The sequence below is a fragment of the Molothrus aeneus genome, chromosome 1 (genome assembly GCF_037042795.1).
Source record: "Molothrus aeneus isolate 106 chromosome 1, BPBGC_Maene_1.0, whole genome shotgun sequence".
NCBI classification, from domain to species: domain Eukaryota; kingdom Metazoa; phylum Chordata; class Aves; order Passeriformes; family Icteridae; genus Molothrus; species Molothrus aeneus.
This window is the reverse complement of record NC_089646.1, coordinates 35,219,496-35,237,945: the sequence shown is the minus strand read 5'-3', so window position 1 is coordinate 35,237,945 and position 18,450 is coordinate 35,219,496. Positions and strand designations below refer to the sequence as shown.

General features: G+C 39.0%; 1 protein-coding gene across 1 annotated transcript in view; it reads right to left on the bottom strand.

Moving 5' to 3' along the window:
• Positions 1 to 18,450, bottom strand: part of CHN2 (chimerin 2) — a 158,703-nt gene that overhangs the window by 63,825 nt on the left and 76,428 nt on the right. Inside the window, exons 4-6 of the mRNA XM_066554908.1 lie at positions 6,111 to 6,142; positions 2,940 to 3,053; positions 975 to 1,260 (exon numbers count right to left, since the gene is read on the bottom strand). Coding sequence (XP_066411005.1) covers positions 975 to 1,260; positions 2,940 to 3,053; positions 6,111 to 6,142 — 432 coding nt within the window. The remainder of the gene's footprint in view (positions 1 to 974; positions 1,261 to 2,939; positions 3,054 to 6,110; positions 6,143 to 18,450) is intronic.

The window sequence follows — 18,450 nt, the reverse complement described above, 5'->3', positions numbered from 1 at the left end:
CTGCTAGAAATGCCCTAGAGACACGAGGATACATATAAAAAAGCTGATCTCTTTCATACTCTCCATGACTATATGACAGGAAATTCACTCGCTGCTTTCCAAATAAAAACTGGCTCTAGTTCCCAACTAGCTGGCCAGCACACTGAACACTAAAATCAAGTCACTCTGCAGAAGTATGCTTAACAAATGTCAGTAAGTCAATTCAGCTCAAGGACCAGACTCAAAAACAAAGTTTTGTTTGACAGCTCTTGCTGCCATACCACCTGGGAAATGAAAATATCCACATGTCAATTCTTACAAGGCTGTTTCTCATATGTAAAATAATTTCTAATTTTAAATCTTCATATGGCTGCAAACTGCACAAAATTCTCAGTTTATCATCATGTAAGTCCTAGTCCATACAACGTTTTGGGATACAAGTGCATAAGAGAAGGAGATCAAGCAAAGCCCACTTCAAATGAGAAGAGCGAGAAGAAATTGAGGCAAACAGGCAACACCCCAATTTCAGATCCATGAGAAGGAAAGAAAACACACAGTATCCCAGTTTGAGACCCATCCACCAAAGGCTTGTCAGAGAAAAGGAGCTTTGAACCCCGTACAGAAAGATAACAAACTTGAGCTGTGGTGAAGGGTTGGTGGGAACCAGATTCATAACCCTGCTGTGGAAAATGCTTGAGTGTCGACATGGACAAATATAACCTGTGACCAATTTAGATGCAGCTCCTAAGGTAAATGGTATATACCCATATATTTACATGGTGAAAACATTTACATTTGGTACTTATTAGAAAGTTTTTATCATAAGCTCCAGTCAAATATTAGTTGGGACCCAAGGTCATATTAACTTTGTAGTGGGATAGCAATACTTATTAAAGTACAGGAAAATAGAAACAGGTCCTCTCACAAAACTTTTTCTTCTCAGGTTTGATAGAAAGACTGGTATTAATTACAAAAATTTTAAACTGAATACTTACCTTTTCAACTGGAGTATTTTCTTCACTCGTCACACTTGCTTTTCTTGATTCATTTTTTGTTCTGCTCAGCCTCCGGGACACTTTTTCTCTAAGCAAAGTGGCATATCCTATGTGCTCATATATGGGATTTGTTGTCATTTTGGAAATATACTCAGAAGCCTTTGTTTCTATGTACAATGTTATCAAGCCATCTGTAACCAGATCATGGATTGATTCAAATCTCTTCTCCCCAACGAAGTGCTTCCCATCGTAGAACAACCTGTAGTTTAAGGTCTGATTACCAAATCTGCAAACACCAGAAAATAACAGAGGGAGAGAAGAAAGAAAGAGAGAATTCAGTGAAGGCTCTTCCATCATGAAGCATTTTTGAGGTGCAGAAAGCAGGTGCTTAACCACATATGGGCATATTTACAGTAAATGAAGAGATGGACATCTACCAAGTAATCAAAATCCTAAGGGTCTGAATCAGGCTCTGTCAGGAAGCCAGGGAGACCAAGCTCCTAATTCAAGGCTCAATTAAATATCCAAAGTTATGTGGGAAAACTCTAGCCCTATTTACAGCAGGTGTAACCTATTGGGATTTTTTAAGTGTTTTAATAATCCAAGTGCTGTAGTAGCACATTCAGTTTGTGACACTGAGGTTGGAATCCCATCACTGATTAAAGCATTCAAAGATACACTATTGAGTTAAATGGTCCTTACATTGCATCAAAACTGCATGGCTGCAAATTTTGTTGGGACTTCAAATCACACGGTTTAAGCCTTTTATGTTTCACCCAGATTTTTCATATAAGATCCCAATTTATAATTAAATTCAGTTTTTGATTCTACAAATAATTATCCAGATGGAGTTAGAAAATACGTTGTTTCATCAAAACAATAGGCATTTTGCCATAGTTCTTATACTTTATTTTTTTTTTTATTCTTCATTTTGAAATCTCCTCCAAAACTAAAAAAACGTGTTTGTTCTTTTTCAGCTGACACAAATTGATTTTAATTTACACCACTTTTTAGTTGGCATGACTCACCAGCTTTTCCAGCTTTACCATCTGCACATCAATACAAATTCTAAGCATGATTTCAGCACTGTATCACAGCTACTTGGGATAACTCCTCAAAGGATTTTTCTTTCTGTCTTACTAGCAGAAGGGTAAAAATGCAGACTTGTAGTTTGTGTATATCTCACAGGAATAATAATGCTACAAGAATTGCAAAATATTGTCAAGGAGTTTGTTTCATGTAACTGAATATCTTGTTCCCTTGCTTCTCTTGCTAATACACAGTGTTTTTAAGACTTGAGTGGGCAGGTTTTGAATGACACAGCTAATGTGTCAGGAAAGACACCTTAGACAGGAAAGGCACCTGTGAGGGGCAGTGAGTTTGGAGCTTGGGCTTGCCCTGCATTTTTTGTTCAGTTGAATAGCAGACTCCTACTTTGAGCAGCAGCATCCCATGATTCACAATGTATTCCTACAAAAAACTTGAGCTCCTACTGGGGAAGAAAACTGCCAGTTTTCAGCTTCTGGATGTCATGATTTTCCAGCTTTATTTGGGGTTATTATCACAGATAGTTGTTGCTGTTTGTACACAGCAATGAGCTCCAAGGACAGCTTGGCTGTGTCCTCTACTGGGATGCATTCCTATTCTGTATTCGCTCACATCTTTTATAGAGTCTTGAAGGAGAAGATCCATCTTTACAAAACTTAACTCTAGGTTAAAAAAAAAAATCTGAAAATGGGCACTGCTTTTGAAAAAGGACTTCCTAGGCAGGTCCTGAAGGAGAGACTGGGTTGCTGCAGTACCGTGATGGTCAAACTGCTGAGGAGAGGGTGTAAAAGCACTCTGGTGTCACACAGTGTATTAGGTAATGGTGGAGACAGACTTCACTCAAAAGGGGCCAATATAATCCCCTCCATGAAGCACACTTGCACTGGTACTATAAGCCTCTATTAAACCAGCATTTACCTGAGAGCAAGGGTGTAGCAGCCGGGTTGCCGCTGGCTTTCTCTAAGAATATACGCTCCTTCTACACCAGCAAGAATTTCATCTGCTTGCTCCCGAGAAATGATCCCGTGAAACCTGAGGGGAGATATTTCAGTGACTTACAGAATAATCCAACCAGAAAAACACCCTTCTCCATCCCAGAAAACATCTGAAAATTCCAGCACTCTCGAGCACCGTGGTCTAAGCCATCAGGGTAGCATTCAAGGAGCAGGATGGTCACCTGGCCTGGACAAGTTCAGCACAGACACAAAAATTACACTGGAAACACACTTTCACTCAGGATAAACTCAGCTGCGCCCAAAGATTATTGCCTGTAAATGCCTGTTCTTTTCACAATTTTCTCTTTTACCAGTCTATGCCCCTCCTCCTTGTTTCCTTTCTGGTGGCCTTACAACAGAATTGAAAACTACGTAAAAAGGCATTTAAAAAAATTTGAATTATTGCACTTTAATATGCAGTTATTTAAAGGTAGGTATTTATATACATAAATATTTAAGTATAATTAAAATCATAGGTGTTCTTATAATCAATTTGCTTCATTTTAATATTATATTGCTTCCTCAAGTTTGTAAGGAAAACAGAGACAAAAATGGAAACAATTATTCAAAATTCTATTCTGCATATATTAAAGTAGAAGAAGGTACAGAGAAGTCTTGAGAAAAACATTGTTTTCTTCATGTCGAGGAGCTCGTCATTCAGTGCTGGAAAAAAGCAATACTTCTCTGATTCTTTTGTCATTGCTATTTTAAGAAAGAAAGAGGGCCTAGGATGCACAATTAACCTTATGAAAACCAATATTTAGCAGTGATGTCTCCATAAGTAAAAATTCAGTCTTGACAGCAGTTTGAGTCTTAACTCCTACGCACATTTTGCTAGCTGATAAGTCTCTGAGGGTCTCTTCAGAGGTTTTGAAAGTTTCTATTTTTGCTGCTGTCTAAAAAAAGGCACTAAAATGTACTGGCCTTCAGCATTTTCTCTTTTCTGACAATACATATGAAGTGGCACATTCCTAACACTGCCTCTGGCTTGGCAGTGAAAGAGAAGAAAAACACGTTGGATGCAAATGCAATTGTTCCGTTCTCTTTACGTTGTCTTCTCACAACTAATACATGTTGAAAATATTAGGTTTAGATGACCTTTCCAGTGTGACTTTATGTTAAATGTAATGTGAATTGATTAATCTTTTCTCTCTGTACAGGTGGGGGACAAACATCCTCTAAATGACATAACTGAAACATGATTTTAACCAGTAAACTCAGGGCAATTCATAATTTTAGTCAAAAATAATAAGCATTAGGTATTCCCCACAAAATACAGCAGCCATTAGGTTAGACATTAGGACAAAATATCTGTGATCAATTTAAGAAATCACTTGGATGTGATGTTTGGGACACTTGTGAAATTTCTTTGACCATAAGTGGTAAGCTGGGTAATCTGGGCTTTCTTATGGATATTTTTAGTACATTTTTATAAGAGCATGAAAAGAGCTTGCATGTGGTACAAGATCCCCTGAACTAATGCCTGCTTCTGACAGCAGCTGAAAAGAAATGCTTACAGAAAGGGTGCAGGAAACAGTGACATATTTCTTTCACTTCTCATCCCTGCCTATCTATCACTGCTTTAGACACAATTGTGTCTGATCACTTGTGACCTTACCCTTCACATATTTGAGAATCTCACTTGTAAACCCTTTTAGATCTTGGTGCGTTTGGCCTCTGCAGCTGCCTCTGGCAATGAACTTGAAAAAGGTACTGTGCATATCCCCTTCTTGGGCACTACTGAGGTGACCTCCCGTGGCAGGAGCTGAATCCCTTCACTCCGCCATTGCTGCCCCTCACAGCACCTTTCTCTTCTTCCATAACCTTCAAGACAAGGGTGGAGGAGTAAAGGGTAGAGAGGGACCAGAAATATGTGAACTACCTGAAATGCAGCCACATCACAGGTTTATACAGTGATGATGGCTTTTCCAGTTTCCCTAGAAATGGCTGTTTCTCTTTCCAAGTACTTCTGAGTACTGAGTCAGCTGCTTTTATAGGACTACCTCAGTACTTCTGAAATCTCCTTTCTGAATGATAATAACTAGGGTGATCCTGCCTGGGCAGGTTAACCAAGATGACATCTTACAGTTCCTGTCAGCCCTGCTGCCCCACAAACCCAGGCACGTTCCTGGATAAGAGGCTGCAGCAATGGTTTTACAAGTCCTGCTGTAGGCAGTGTGATGTGTAACTCAAGCAGCAGCTGTCTTCAGCTCTGTTGTACTCTAGTGGCTAGATCTGGATTCCTCATTTGCAAAGGTAATATTTAAAAAATGAAACTTCAGGAATTAGGGGAAAAGCTACTGGTTCTTGAGGTTTCTGGTGGTAGAGAAGGATCATGAAACATATATGGTGTGTCTGGGATGGAATGAAAAATAGAACATGGGATCTAAGTAATTCAGCTAGTGATAAGGGCTGGGGTCTCAGCATATTACTCCAGTAAAGGCAGAATTCCAAGGCTGGGTGGCTGCTGCAGTGGCTGTGCCTTTCCCCTTCACCTGCCTAGATCTCCATGCTAATGCCCAACACAGCCCCTTCCTAGTTATTTATTGGCAAAAACAGTACTGAGCCCAAAGGAACTACACTCTGGTGGTTTGGTATTTTTCTTCAAAGAAAAATACTGCTCTTCTTTGGGTATTTTGGACCTTGTAACTTTAGCGGGGAGAGCAGCAGCTACACAAGCAGCAGTATACACATACTTCCACAACTCAGTAGGGTGGTGAAAGCATAGGAACATACACAAAAAGGCAAGGGACAAGCTGCTTCTCCCCTTCCCAGGCCAGTGCAGAACCACTAGCAGGTTTAAACAACTACTAAAATAAAAGGAAGGAATACCCTAGATAACATTTTTTGCTCAAAGCTTTCCTGAGAGGAGTAAAACAAACATGCAGGCTCACACAACAGCATAATCCAAGGATTGTGACCAGCAGCAATGGACTGTAACACAGCTGTATTATTAGGCTTTCACTGTATTTGGTTCCCAGTTAGAAGTAAAATACAATATTTTATTAGACCTCCCTTGTGCCTTCTTTTCTTAGTTATAGTGTAACAACGGTTGGATATACCAAACAGACACTTAAAAGAGAAAAACACTTACTCTCTTCCATAGTACTTTGGTCTGTTCTCCACCTAAATTTTGAAAGAAAGAATGAAAGTATTAAAAACATAATTCTAAATAAACAACATAAAAATAAATTACTCGATTAATAAGGAGGACTACTGCACCCATCTAAGCTACAATATTCTGCAGACTCAAAACTGTGACTGGAACATGACAACACAGAACATAAAAACGAAATCAGAAGAGCTGGTTTTATTGATATATTTCTGGGAGGGAAAACATGTAAAAGTGGTCAAAAAATAGAACTACTCATAATTGTATGAAATCTGACCAAACAGACAAAGAATATTTTACTGCAGTTTTGCCAATCTAGTATTCATAATGTATTTTTGTTATATACCCTTTGTATACATTTGTATAGCCTTCATTTATGTTACATATGAAAAGTGTATATATACTATATATAATATAGAGTTTTATATACCTTTTATATACATTTTTTGCCTTTATATGGCAACTGACCCAATACAAAATGTTTAAAATCCTTGGAAAAAACAGGGTTTTACGTACTTAGACCTAGTCCTAAATTCCGTGAAGTCTCAAGCTTTTGTGGGCCTGACCCAAAGTACACTGGAAATGGCCAGGAAGACTGCCAATCATTTCAGAGATCTTTGAACCACATCTCAGGCATGCCAGGTCTCCACCCAGGAGCTCTGGGCAGGCGTGGCACGGCGAGTCCCGGCTCCCGGTGCCATTCCCGGTGCCGCTCCTTGTGCCGCTCCCAGTGCCATTCCCGGTGCCATTCCCGGTGCCGCTCCCGGTGCCATTCCCGGTGCGGCCGGGAGGGGGCGCCGTCGGCCCAGCCTTGGCGCGGGGCCGCTCCCGGGGCACCCCAATTAACACGGCCCGGCCCGGGATCATTAACGCCCGGGCATCATTAACGCCCTGGCATCATTAACACATCCGTACCCACGTGTCTGCAGGGAGAGCTGCTCCCTCGCCAGCCACAGAGCATACCAATAGTGCCATGTCGCCGGGCTGCAGCTGCAGGCTGTGCTTTCATCAGGAAGACATACAGACCTTCCTCTAAGATACACATAAAGTGTCCAAATTATTGAAGAAGATTATCTGACCTCTGTGTATCTCCATGAAGATGGAGAATCGGTGGAATTATTGCTTCATACATGCTAACACGTGTATGACAAACTGTGGCTTCAAGACTGTTTCATTCTTTAGCATAAAACCCATTTAGGGATTTTCCCTCAATTTCTCTGACTGGAAACGAGTGCTCTTGTTCTTGTTTTCACGAATCCTTATTATTTCGCTCATAAAAACTTTAAATTGGCAAAGGTTTTTTTTTTTTTTTTTTTTTTTTCTGAATAGCAAATGCATAACTGTCACATTTTTGATTCTACATGCCAGGCACTGAAGAGAAGCAGCTGACTTTCTACCCTGCAGTCACTAGGGCTACAAGACAGCACAAGATGAACAAAAGTCTGTACAAGATAATGAGAATCTTCAATGGAAGCCCTATGGGAGTTCAATCAAGTCCTTACTGTGCTTCTTCCCCAGCTCGGCATTTCTTTTCTAGCACGGCATTAACAATAGCAGCATCATAGCCTTGGAACTCCTGCCCAGGAATAATACCTTGATACAAACATTTCTGAGCTCTGAGGGGCAAGAATAAGAGAGAAAAGAATACACAGAACTGAAGAGAGAGCAAAATCAAAGGAATTGCCAAGTGCAGGTGCTGTGTTTCTATGTGCATATACGGGAACTTAGAGAAGAAAGTACATTGATTCAATTTAGCTTTCTATTTTTAAGTAAAAAAATAATATCAACAAAAGATGTATTACCTCTGAAAGGAGGTTGTTCATATGTTCATTTTCAACAGCACTATATGACTTTATTATCTTGGAACTGTGCAGCCTTCCTGTCATCCTTATAGAACTTAATAACCCTTGAAAGCATAGATTTAGCTGGCAACTCAATTAAAAATTGGGTATCAGAAGCTGGGTTACATAAGACCACCACATGCAATCTTCTCTTTCATGGAAACAAAGGCTACTCAGTACACTGAAAATTGCCAAATAAACACTTAGACAAAAGCAGTAAAGCATGACTTTCATTTAGTAGTCAGAATCTGCTTCTGTTTAAAGATACTGATTTACCTTGATTGCATGTATATACAGAATAAACCCAACACTTTCAATCTGTCTCAGAAAAATTGAAGAATTACTGGACACACCTTCAAAATTAACTTTAAGCACAAGTTCCCCCATATATATATATATATATAAATATAAAGTATAAAAGCAATCTGGAAATAACTCCTTGAACAAAGAGAGGCACATTTTTTCATCCTTCAGACATTATTTGTGCAAAAATAAAAAATACAAACTTTTCTGTGAAATTTTTTATCAGTTGACTAGCAACTGACCGAATGACCCGGGATAATGTGATTTCCTCTTTCCTTGCTGTTCATGAGCTAAAAGATTTGCTCTACTGAGAATCCACACAAAGTCTCTCTACTTCTCTCTTCTTCCTCCTATCCCATAGAACAGAAACCTTCACTCCAAAATATCTTTCAGCATTCACATGTCTAAAATCACCACAACTTCTGGCTGTAGCATTTCCTGAAATGAAGCTCCTGACCTGTCAGACCATCCTGGTGCCTCAGAATCTAAAAATCCCCTCTTGTGCTTACTGCAACCTTTGCCCTGAAATAACAATTTCTGTTCTAACCAAATTTATGACTAGGAACAAACACAAGGAAACAAAGTTAAAGCAAGATAAAAGATCAAAAATAACATCAGGGTCTCTACATCAAAACCAGAACGTTCGACTGAACTTGGAAATAAACCAAAAGCCTGCACAATTGATGAAGCAGAGGCTTAAAAATATCAAAGGAGCCAGTAGGTCTGTTTTGTGCCGACTGCAGACTCTGTAAAAACTTCAAGGGAAATTCTATATATTCCAGAAGGCAAAGGTGACTGAAATTCAGTTGGGATTAGCTTTCCCACTCCTGTTATAAATGGGTTTGCAGACACAAAGTCAAGCAGATCCACCTGAAAGAACTCTCAGCAGCAGAAAGAGCAGAAAATCCACTGGTGGGGAAGTGACTATTTCCTGGTGATAGGAGCTCAGAACAATCAGCCTATTCTGAGAACACACACACACTTAGGGTTTTGTTGCATAGATAATGCCCATCAAGAACACTTACATCACTTTCAGTACAGTCCTGACAATTTTCTTGCTGAAAAAAGAGCCACCTTTCCTAGGCAACCAGTTGGGTCTAATGCTTAACTCCCTAGACAGGGAGCAAGGGGAGAGATCAGAGGGTTTGAGTAATTTATGGATCCTTATGCTAACAGACAAAAACAAAGTATAAAAATGAGGAAAATTACATAAGGCAAACTACGGCTCTTCACTAGTGAAAACATATTTTGCCTTGAAGAGCATCACAGCTTGCTTTTACTTCCCCCATGCAGAAGATAAATTACATGGTTTCTCCCTCTCCACTGAAAGTATGTGGCAGCTTTCAATTCAAAAGTGAGATGATAATTTTTTGGCTTGAAAAAAGGCATTATTGCCAATTTCAAACCAAAAATGTTCTTCCAGAATAGGCATTTCTGGCTGTTGTTCCAGAAGCCATGGGGAATATGCTGAAAATCACTAATGAAATTCATAGTTGTATACATTGTGAAAAACCAGTGAATGCCAAAATTGTTTAAAACTCATGTCACATTGATCAGGAAATAAGATGTATGGTAAAACAACCTAAATCACTACTAATCCAGTAATCTTAAAAAGCTAGCAACATTCAATGACATCTTATCTTGATGCATGCTCAAAGAGAAATGAAACCCTGCACAGCTCTCCTGGCACTCTACAAAAACCTTTGGAAGCTTGTGTTTGAGAGATTCTGCATACTCCAGCCTTGACTGCCAGCCTGCCAAACCTGATTGCCTCTCCCCAACCCCCAAAAAGCCCTTAATTGTTCACAGTCTAGTTTTACATAAATTTTACAATTTTTACAGCATATCCTTCAAGGTTGTACTTGGGTTTGATGTCAACACTGAGAAGAAAATAAGCCTTCTTAAAATGAACTAGCTATCTGAGCTAATTCAATATAGTATGTTTACATAATTTCAAAGTTTACTGAATTTCAATACACTGGGATTTGTGGCTCCTCTTCTGGCCAGGATGGTTGAGCCGTAGCATGACATATTCTCACTAATGTACAGATTATTGTATTAAAATCACACACCACTCTGCAAAATAACTCATCACAAAACTACTGGGAATCATGCAGGCAGGAGGTGAGCATCCCCTAATGTGTAAGATTTTCTTTGCAAGCCCTGACATCCAAGCCACACTGCACTGAAGAGTTCAAGATACCCTGAAGAATTCCTTCTGCCTAAGTATTACCACAGAAATAAAATAACCCTAATTTCAGAAAAATTTAATTTCTCTTCGGCTTCATTGCACAAGACATATTTCCTTATCCAGTGGCCAGAGCTGAAATCTAGAAATGCTGGAATGAAAGTTTAGAAATCCCCCTAGGACAGCAATTCTCTAAGTCAGAAGGGACAGCACAGTGTAGCATTGTGTACTGTGGACCCATTTCAGCCACTACCTTAATACATCCATGAGGAGAATATAAATATTGTTTCAGAAAGAAACAATAAGGTGGTAGCTGCACCTTGTTCTATATTCTTCAAAATACAGAAAGAACAGGGAAACAAGATCCATGAGTTAATAATGTTGGTGTGTTTACTCAGCACAGGCAGTGAGGCATTTTCCCAAAGGAAGTTTAATCTGATATATTTTCTGTTTGGAATAATCCTAATTATTTTTCAGTAACTCTGGTTGACTGGATATAAATATGTTTTTCAGCTCAGCTTGACATAAGGAGAAATAGCAGGGTTGGAAGAGAAGCTTTCAAGACAAGCCCAGTAAAAAACAGACTGTAAAGAAAAGGAGTTTATTGTCTGTATTGTTCAGCTTTTGGCAGATTTATCATAAGCCCACTGCAAACTTTATACCCACAATCAACAACCAAAATGGATTAAGGGAAATTGCAAGCCCCTATTAAAGGGAATGAAGGAAAACTATGCTGTATTTCCTTACTCCTATAAAACCTTTTTTTTTTGCCTCCACATTTTTAAGGAGAAAAATTCTCCTTAGATCAATTAGGATGTCTAAAATTCTTTCCAAATAGGACAAATTATTTCACACCAATGATTCTTAAGCAATTTGAGAAAACATTTTTTTGGAAGGGAAATATTTATCTTTTTTTCTTTTATCTTTAACTATTTTTCTCTTAATTACCTTATCAGGCTAATGTGTCATGTGCCAGTGCCATGGCTTTCTGGCACCCAGTGTTTTCAAAGAGAAACAACTCTGGGTTTTGTAAAATGTTTCACACCACGAAGTCTGTTGCTAATTTTGTCAGTAGGAATAGCAGCAACACAACATCTCTAGTCCCCAGCCAAGTTGTGGAACTTACAGTGCCCCTATATAATGAAAAGATGGTTTTCTCCCTTTAGATTTTCAGTCATTGTCACATGTAACTTCTTGAGTACATTCTTGTACTGTGATTGTGTGGTGATGGAGGAGCAAAGGCGTTCCTCAGAAAGAAAGCAGCAATGCCCAAAGCCTCAGAACAAATTCCACCTGCACTGCCCATGTGCCAGAAGCTGTGCAGAGAGAAAGGGGACAGGAATGGTTTGGAAGTGTGCATCTCCTTTTGTCAGTCAATCACAGAGCCACCAGCCTCGTGGCCACTTGAAGGAAGCACATTTAGCCACGAGACAGCAAGGAAGGAAATACAGTGCCTCCAGGAAAGTAGCTGGGAGCTACATGTCAAACCCGTTCAAAACACCAGAGGGCCAATGACAGACAGATCTCGGCAGAAAAGGATCCTGCCATCGTTACAGATCAATAGATTAACTTGAATCACTGGATGCTCTCTGCAGCAAAAACTGCCAAACCCAGAGTGTCATACTGAGGCACAAAGTCAAGAATGCAGCTGACAAGACATCTTAGAAGAATCCTCTCCTTGGGATGTCCACTCAGAAAGTCTCTAGATGGAATACCGACTGTGGGTTCGACACCACATCTCAGGAAGGTCTGGAGCAAACAAATGGAGTGAGCAGGAATGTAACAACTGTGAAAAGACATGAAGAAAGACTGGCCTAAAGAACAGAAGACAGAGAGGGGCTGTTGCAGAAAGGTATAAAGAAGGCTGCTTTCCAGAGGAAATAGATTTGTTGTCTCTGTGTTGACTAGATGTGACAAGAAGAAAGAGGCTTAAACTGCTAAAAAAGAAGAGCTAACGTAGAAAAATGTTAAAAATAATTAAACACTATCTAAACAAGTAGAGGCAGTCAAGAATCCTCAAGAAGTCTTTTTCAAGGCTTTAAAAAATGGATATGCAAACCTATCTTCTTGACCCAAGAATGACAACATCTTGAGTTTCTTCTGGCCCCAAGATAGCACAGCCCAGCCAATTCCTCACCTCTGCCTGGACTGCTCTCAGGAGATAGGGAGAAGCAAGGAGCAGACTTGAACAGGCTGTAAAAATCACATCTAAAACAACAATAATACTCTGCCCACCTCTATGGGGCTCTCAGGAGAGAAGGAAGCACTGAGAAGGCAAGGCACCGGGAGAACTGTTCTGGAGGAGAAAGCCAAGCCTTCAAGTGATAAACTTGTCACCACTTAACTAAATAACAGAAGCCAGTTTAAATCCATCATCATCATCATCATCATAATGAAGTGCCAAATTGTGTTTAGTATCTTCTAACAAAAAAATTCTGTGGAAAATTTTACAGCACCAGGGAGAAGGTAGGAGTGTCCTTCACCACTAGAAAGAATGTAAAATAATATAAGACAAGAGTAAAGAGCACAAAGAATGTTTTTGTTAACTGCTGTTTAAAGCTGCACATCTCTGCTCTGATGGCATGCTGCAACCTACAGAGAAGGCAAAATGCATAATTACTCTTGCAGAAGGATAACACACAGCAAAGAAACACAGGAAGCTCCACAGATGTGACTGTTACTGTAGCACTTATGATTTCCACTCAGTCGAGGATATTTCTACCATTTTTAAAGACAAATTATGTTCAAATAATTTAAACCATTTGTTTACTTACTTGCTTGTGCCAAATTCTCAAAAGGGCTGGTTTAAGCCATCTTTTCTAATGGCATTTTTAACTCAGGTTTGAGTGACCTTCTATGACCTTGAACAAGCTGACCAGCAGCCAATAATCAATACACCAGACAAAACACTATAAACTCCAGAAGATAACAATAATCTCTCCCAACATGGACATCTCTATTGCTACTAAACCATGACATATTTCTATATATACTCAGCTGTAACAGAAAAGATCAAGACTGAATAGGAAAAGAAAATCCAAATATTTTCTCATGCAGCAAAGAAAATAATGGTTCCCTGAACATGAGCTAAAACAAAATGAAGTAAATCTTAATCAAGAAGGCTTCTGCTAAACAGTCAGGGGACACAGGGTCAGGTTCAAACAATTTCAACAGCAAAAGCAGGAATCATCTATTTTGTTGTGCAGCTTCCGTTCACTCAGTAAGGGCATCATTAAATGTAAAAGGAATATCAATGTTATCCTGAATGCAGGATGAAAAATTTGAATACGACATTTAAACTATGCTCCTTTTTTCTAAGAATGATCTGTTGAGTCATTTAAACGGGAAGAAAAATATCCCCAGCAGCAGCAGATAAATGCAGTAAGCAACATCAATGCTCTCGATTCTTCTGTAACAGCTGAGAAGCACTAAAACATTGCTATGACGCATGCCATGACAGTCCACAGTTCCAAAAAGATATGTGCAACTGAGTGATTTGATCATTCTTGTCTTTAGCTGGATACATACATATACAGGAAGTGTAGGAAGGAAGACAGAGATGTTCAGAGTTTCTATGTTTATTCATATTAGGAAATACAAATTCATCAGTTGCTCAATATTTTGAGTTCCTGGTTTTGACTGGGGCAGAATTAATTTTCTTCACCGTGGCTGGTATGAGGCTGTGTTTTGGATTTGTGATGAAAACACATTTGATAACAGAATTTTTTTTACTGCTGAGCAGGGTTTACACAGAGCCAAGGCTTTTCCTGCTTTTTGTACTGCCATGCTTTTGAGGGGCTGGGATGCATGGGAAACTGGGAGGAAACACAGTGAGGACAAAGGATCCCAAGTGACCAAAGGGATATTCCAGACCGTGTGACATCATGCTCAGTACATAAAGTGGAAAGAAGAAGGAGGAAGGGGGGACATTTGGGGTGATGGTGTTTGTCTTCCCAAGTAGCTGTTACACCTGATGGAGCCCTGCTCTCCTGAGGATGGCTGAACATCTGCCTGCCCATGGGAATTGATGAATTAATTCCTTGTTTTGCTTTGCTTGTGTGTGCAGCTTACGCTTTCCCTATTAAGCTGTCTTTATCTGAACCCATGAGCTTTCTACTTTTTATTATTCTGATTGTCTCCCCAATCCCACTGGTGGGGCAGTGACTGAGTGGTTGTGTGGGTCTTGGCTGCTGGCTGGGGTTAAACCAGGACAGTTCCTCATCTTGAAACTTGAAAAAAGATACCAGACACAAAGTCAGAGAGCAGAGACAGCAAGACTCCCTTCTACAGGCACAAGGAATACTGGCCTGAATTGGAACAGGTATGTAAACCTGTACAAGCACATAGCTCTTTCACCTACACGTAGGCTTATTGATAAACTTTATCTAGGTCGAGATATGAAAGAGGCTTTCATTTATTTTGGCTTGAAAACTCCTTATTTTCAACACCATGTCTAAATAAAAAACCAGCTTAAAAGAGTGATATGTAAAAAGGATATGTAAAAGGAAATAAAAATCTATGAGAATAGCAAAAATCACAAACACAGATACACACACACATCAAGCACTTCCAAGGAGTGATGGAAGGGAGCGTGAAACTTTGCAAAGATTTCAAGCAAACCCAGAGGGATAATTAGCATGTTCATCAGTCCATAAAGACAGCTACCTACAGTTTGTGCTCATCAAACAAGTCAGAGCTTGCTATCATGTCTTCCAAAAAGATGGTTTTAACTTTTCCATTTCACAGTGATCAATGAATGCACCGACTGGTTCATACTGTATTCCTCTGATGAAGATGAGCACTAGTCTAATTTGCAAATCACAACCTAGCCATTAGTAAATCAAAACTGAGGAAAGTCAAGTGAAACAGATAAACCTCTTCTAGTTTTGTTTAGCTGTAACTACTTAACTGAAATATTTACTATCATGCCTGCAGAATAATTAGGAAGATTTCTTCTCTCTTCAGTAGTCAATGGACTGTTAAAATGAGAATGATGTGGCTTCGTCTGAGTGCTCCACCACCTCACTACTGCAGCAGACAGAGACTGCTCATGGACTCTAGGAGAGATGAGATTTCCTGTCAGTCACTAAAATGCCCTGGAAAAAAGCACCAGCAAATTTCTCTGATATGATGAATACAAGGGAATTTTGGGCAAGCAATATTCCAGCCCCCTTCTCTCTTTCCCTTCAGCTGCAAACCACAGGCATTCTGTGGGGCAAAATTCACTATGGAGATACTACAGAAAAATAACATTTTTATTTAGAAATTTATTTAGAAATACCTGCAGGTAGCCAGTTTAGAGGGATGCTGGATACAATATATTTTAACATTCCACAGGCACTCTGCACCAGTTAAACTGAACACCTTTCCTGGCCTTCAAATATTCTCAGCCACCACCAGGGCAGCCAGGCTTCCCACTCCCTTGCTATGGGTTTCAGCTGAAGAACTTTCCTCCTTTTGTCAATGTCTATTCAAAATTGCTCTTTAGCTCTATTTGCCCACAGACTACTGCTGTGTCCTCTTTGTTTCTATCATAAAGAGGATTATAAACACACAATTAAAGCATCAGCAATATTATAAGAATTTGAAAATATAGGGTCCATTAAGTCTTATATGTACAAACATTTTCATTAACACAAACAGTTTTCAGCACTATTTTGCTCATTTTCACTTAATTGCTGGCTAATGGAGTCTCTTGGTGTGTCACTGTGTGTGTTCTGAGGTTTCTTTCTAAGGGAAAGATAATATAATATTCTGAATTATCTCAGATAAGCTCTGAGGACTGACAGTAAAAGACACCTCGTGGCAGTGTATGACTTTTTGCAGTAGAGTGATTTGAACAAGTGCCATGAAAATTCCCATTTACTCCCATTATTTACCACCATTTTTATGGCCAATTTCAATGCCCTATTACAGCTCTCTAGTACTTTACCACAGCATAGAAATTGTTTTTAGAAAGATGAGGGCAGAGGCAAAGAGAAAATATTCAGCTTGTAAAGGTCAATAAGTGAGTAGAATAAGAGAATTCATGGAAGACTTATTGCAAGGATTAAATACTTATTATCCACTCAGATAAACTATTCAATATCTTAGTAAGGCTGAATTTTAACAACCTTGCTCAAGCTCGCCTAAGCACAAACTTTTCCTAATGTACAAATATAAAGTATTGTTGTATCTGAAAGAAGGACTGGTACAAGTACCAGTGTTTTTAATAATGCAGTTGTTTAAATGATTCTCTTCTTATTGCATTGTTCTCAGCTTGAATCCCATGCTTCAGAAGAAACTCTGGGGAGAACTGAGCAAATTTGCAACAGGTCAGTTTTGGAGAAGTTCAATAATCCTGTATATTTGCAGCCAGTAGTGCACAAGAGGGCAACAGCTTTAGAGACCTGCTAGTGACCATTTCAACAGTTATGCTCCATGAAATGCCACTATTTGTACACTTGTTTTGATAAATCTAGGTAATGGATCCCCAGAGGGTCAGAACAGTTTCTGACCCTCTGGATGGTTAAAGACTCTCAGCAGTACACTCTGCCATCATTATTTTAATCTCTTACAATGACTTAAGCAAAAAGAATTTTTTTTTATTATTTTCCAGAGAATAGTCTCCCTTTTGCAATTGTATTTGTTTTTAGTCAAGAAATCATAAATTTTGTGCTGTAAAGGCAGAAACAATGATCTCTCACTTCTGACACAACCTATTTGGAATTCAGAATGACAAGGAAGGCAATTAACTGACATTTTTCTACACATTAATATAAGTTAGGGCTCTAAGGCTTTGTCTACACTAGGGAAATTTAGATGAGTTTCTCAGTGTTGCTGACACTGGCTTGGCCAAGGCACTGTTAGGAATGTGGAAGGTCTAATGCAGACAAATTCACCAGCCTCAAAAATTGCTATCAGCAGTTAAGGACTTCTTGGAACAAAATGGGAATACTATTCACAGGTATGAATATTTCTACACAAATAACCCAAGAAGCCATGAGTAAGTCTCATTCACTGTTCGAAAAAAAAATTGAATGTTCCTCTTGTTTAACCAAAAATAGTCCAAATCCTTCCTTAATTCTTTTACTTTGTTGAAGCCTCAATTTCTTAAAAATATATTTTAACTTTGAATAATCTATTCCTGAAATACTTCTTAAAATTAAGAATCATTTGACATGTTCCTTTTGAATAAAACAAAGAGGTTGAAAGCTTGAGTTATTTTCTGAGAATTTATTTTTTTCATAAGCATTTCTGTAGAATAAACCCTAAAAGACACCTTAAAATATGACTTCCTCACAACCTGGATGGGATTCTTTGGTGCCTATCACTACACCACTCAATATTTAAAAGCTACTCCTCCATCTGAACAGCGCTTTTAAAGGGAACTTTTTGTATTTAAAAGCTAAATCATTAAAACACTGCTGGAAGGAATATGGTTACAAATGAGGATATTGGCAGAAATCCAATGTTATTGGGAAGGTAGGATATTCACACTAGTCCACTGCCAGTGGTGATTAATTAAAAGATGTTGGATACCTGAAGCCTGAATGGCTCATTCAATATGATTCCCATTGCTTTTGCTGACGAGATATTTATGCAACCAAAAGAAGAAAAGGCAAATTATGATAGCAAAGCTCAAAGACACAAAGATATAAATGTTCATGTTTTATTTACAGTCCCAGGTTTTAGTCTGGTGGTGTACATATCAGGAGAGGTGATTTCTGTCTCTGCAGTATAGTTTATCAAGAAATCTGCGTAAATTAGATGGTAGAACTGCAGAGGTCTGAGACTGAAACCCCTGTGACTATGGAGCAACAGAGAAGTAATGGAAGAGCAAATGAATGTGGAGAATATGAAAGATGACAATGGAAAAGATGGAGGAATGATGAAACTGCTAAATGGTGAAAGAAAAAAAACCAACCTCTCCTTGTTTATGTGTTACAGATTTGGTTTGCAGCAGATGCTTCATTTTCCTTGCAAACAGTGTACAATTTGCCAATTATGA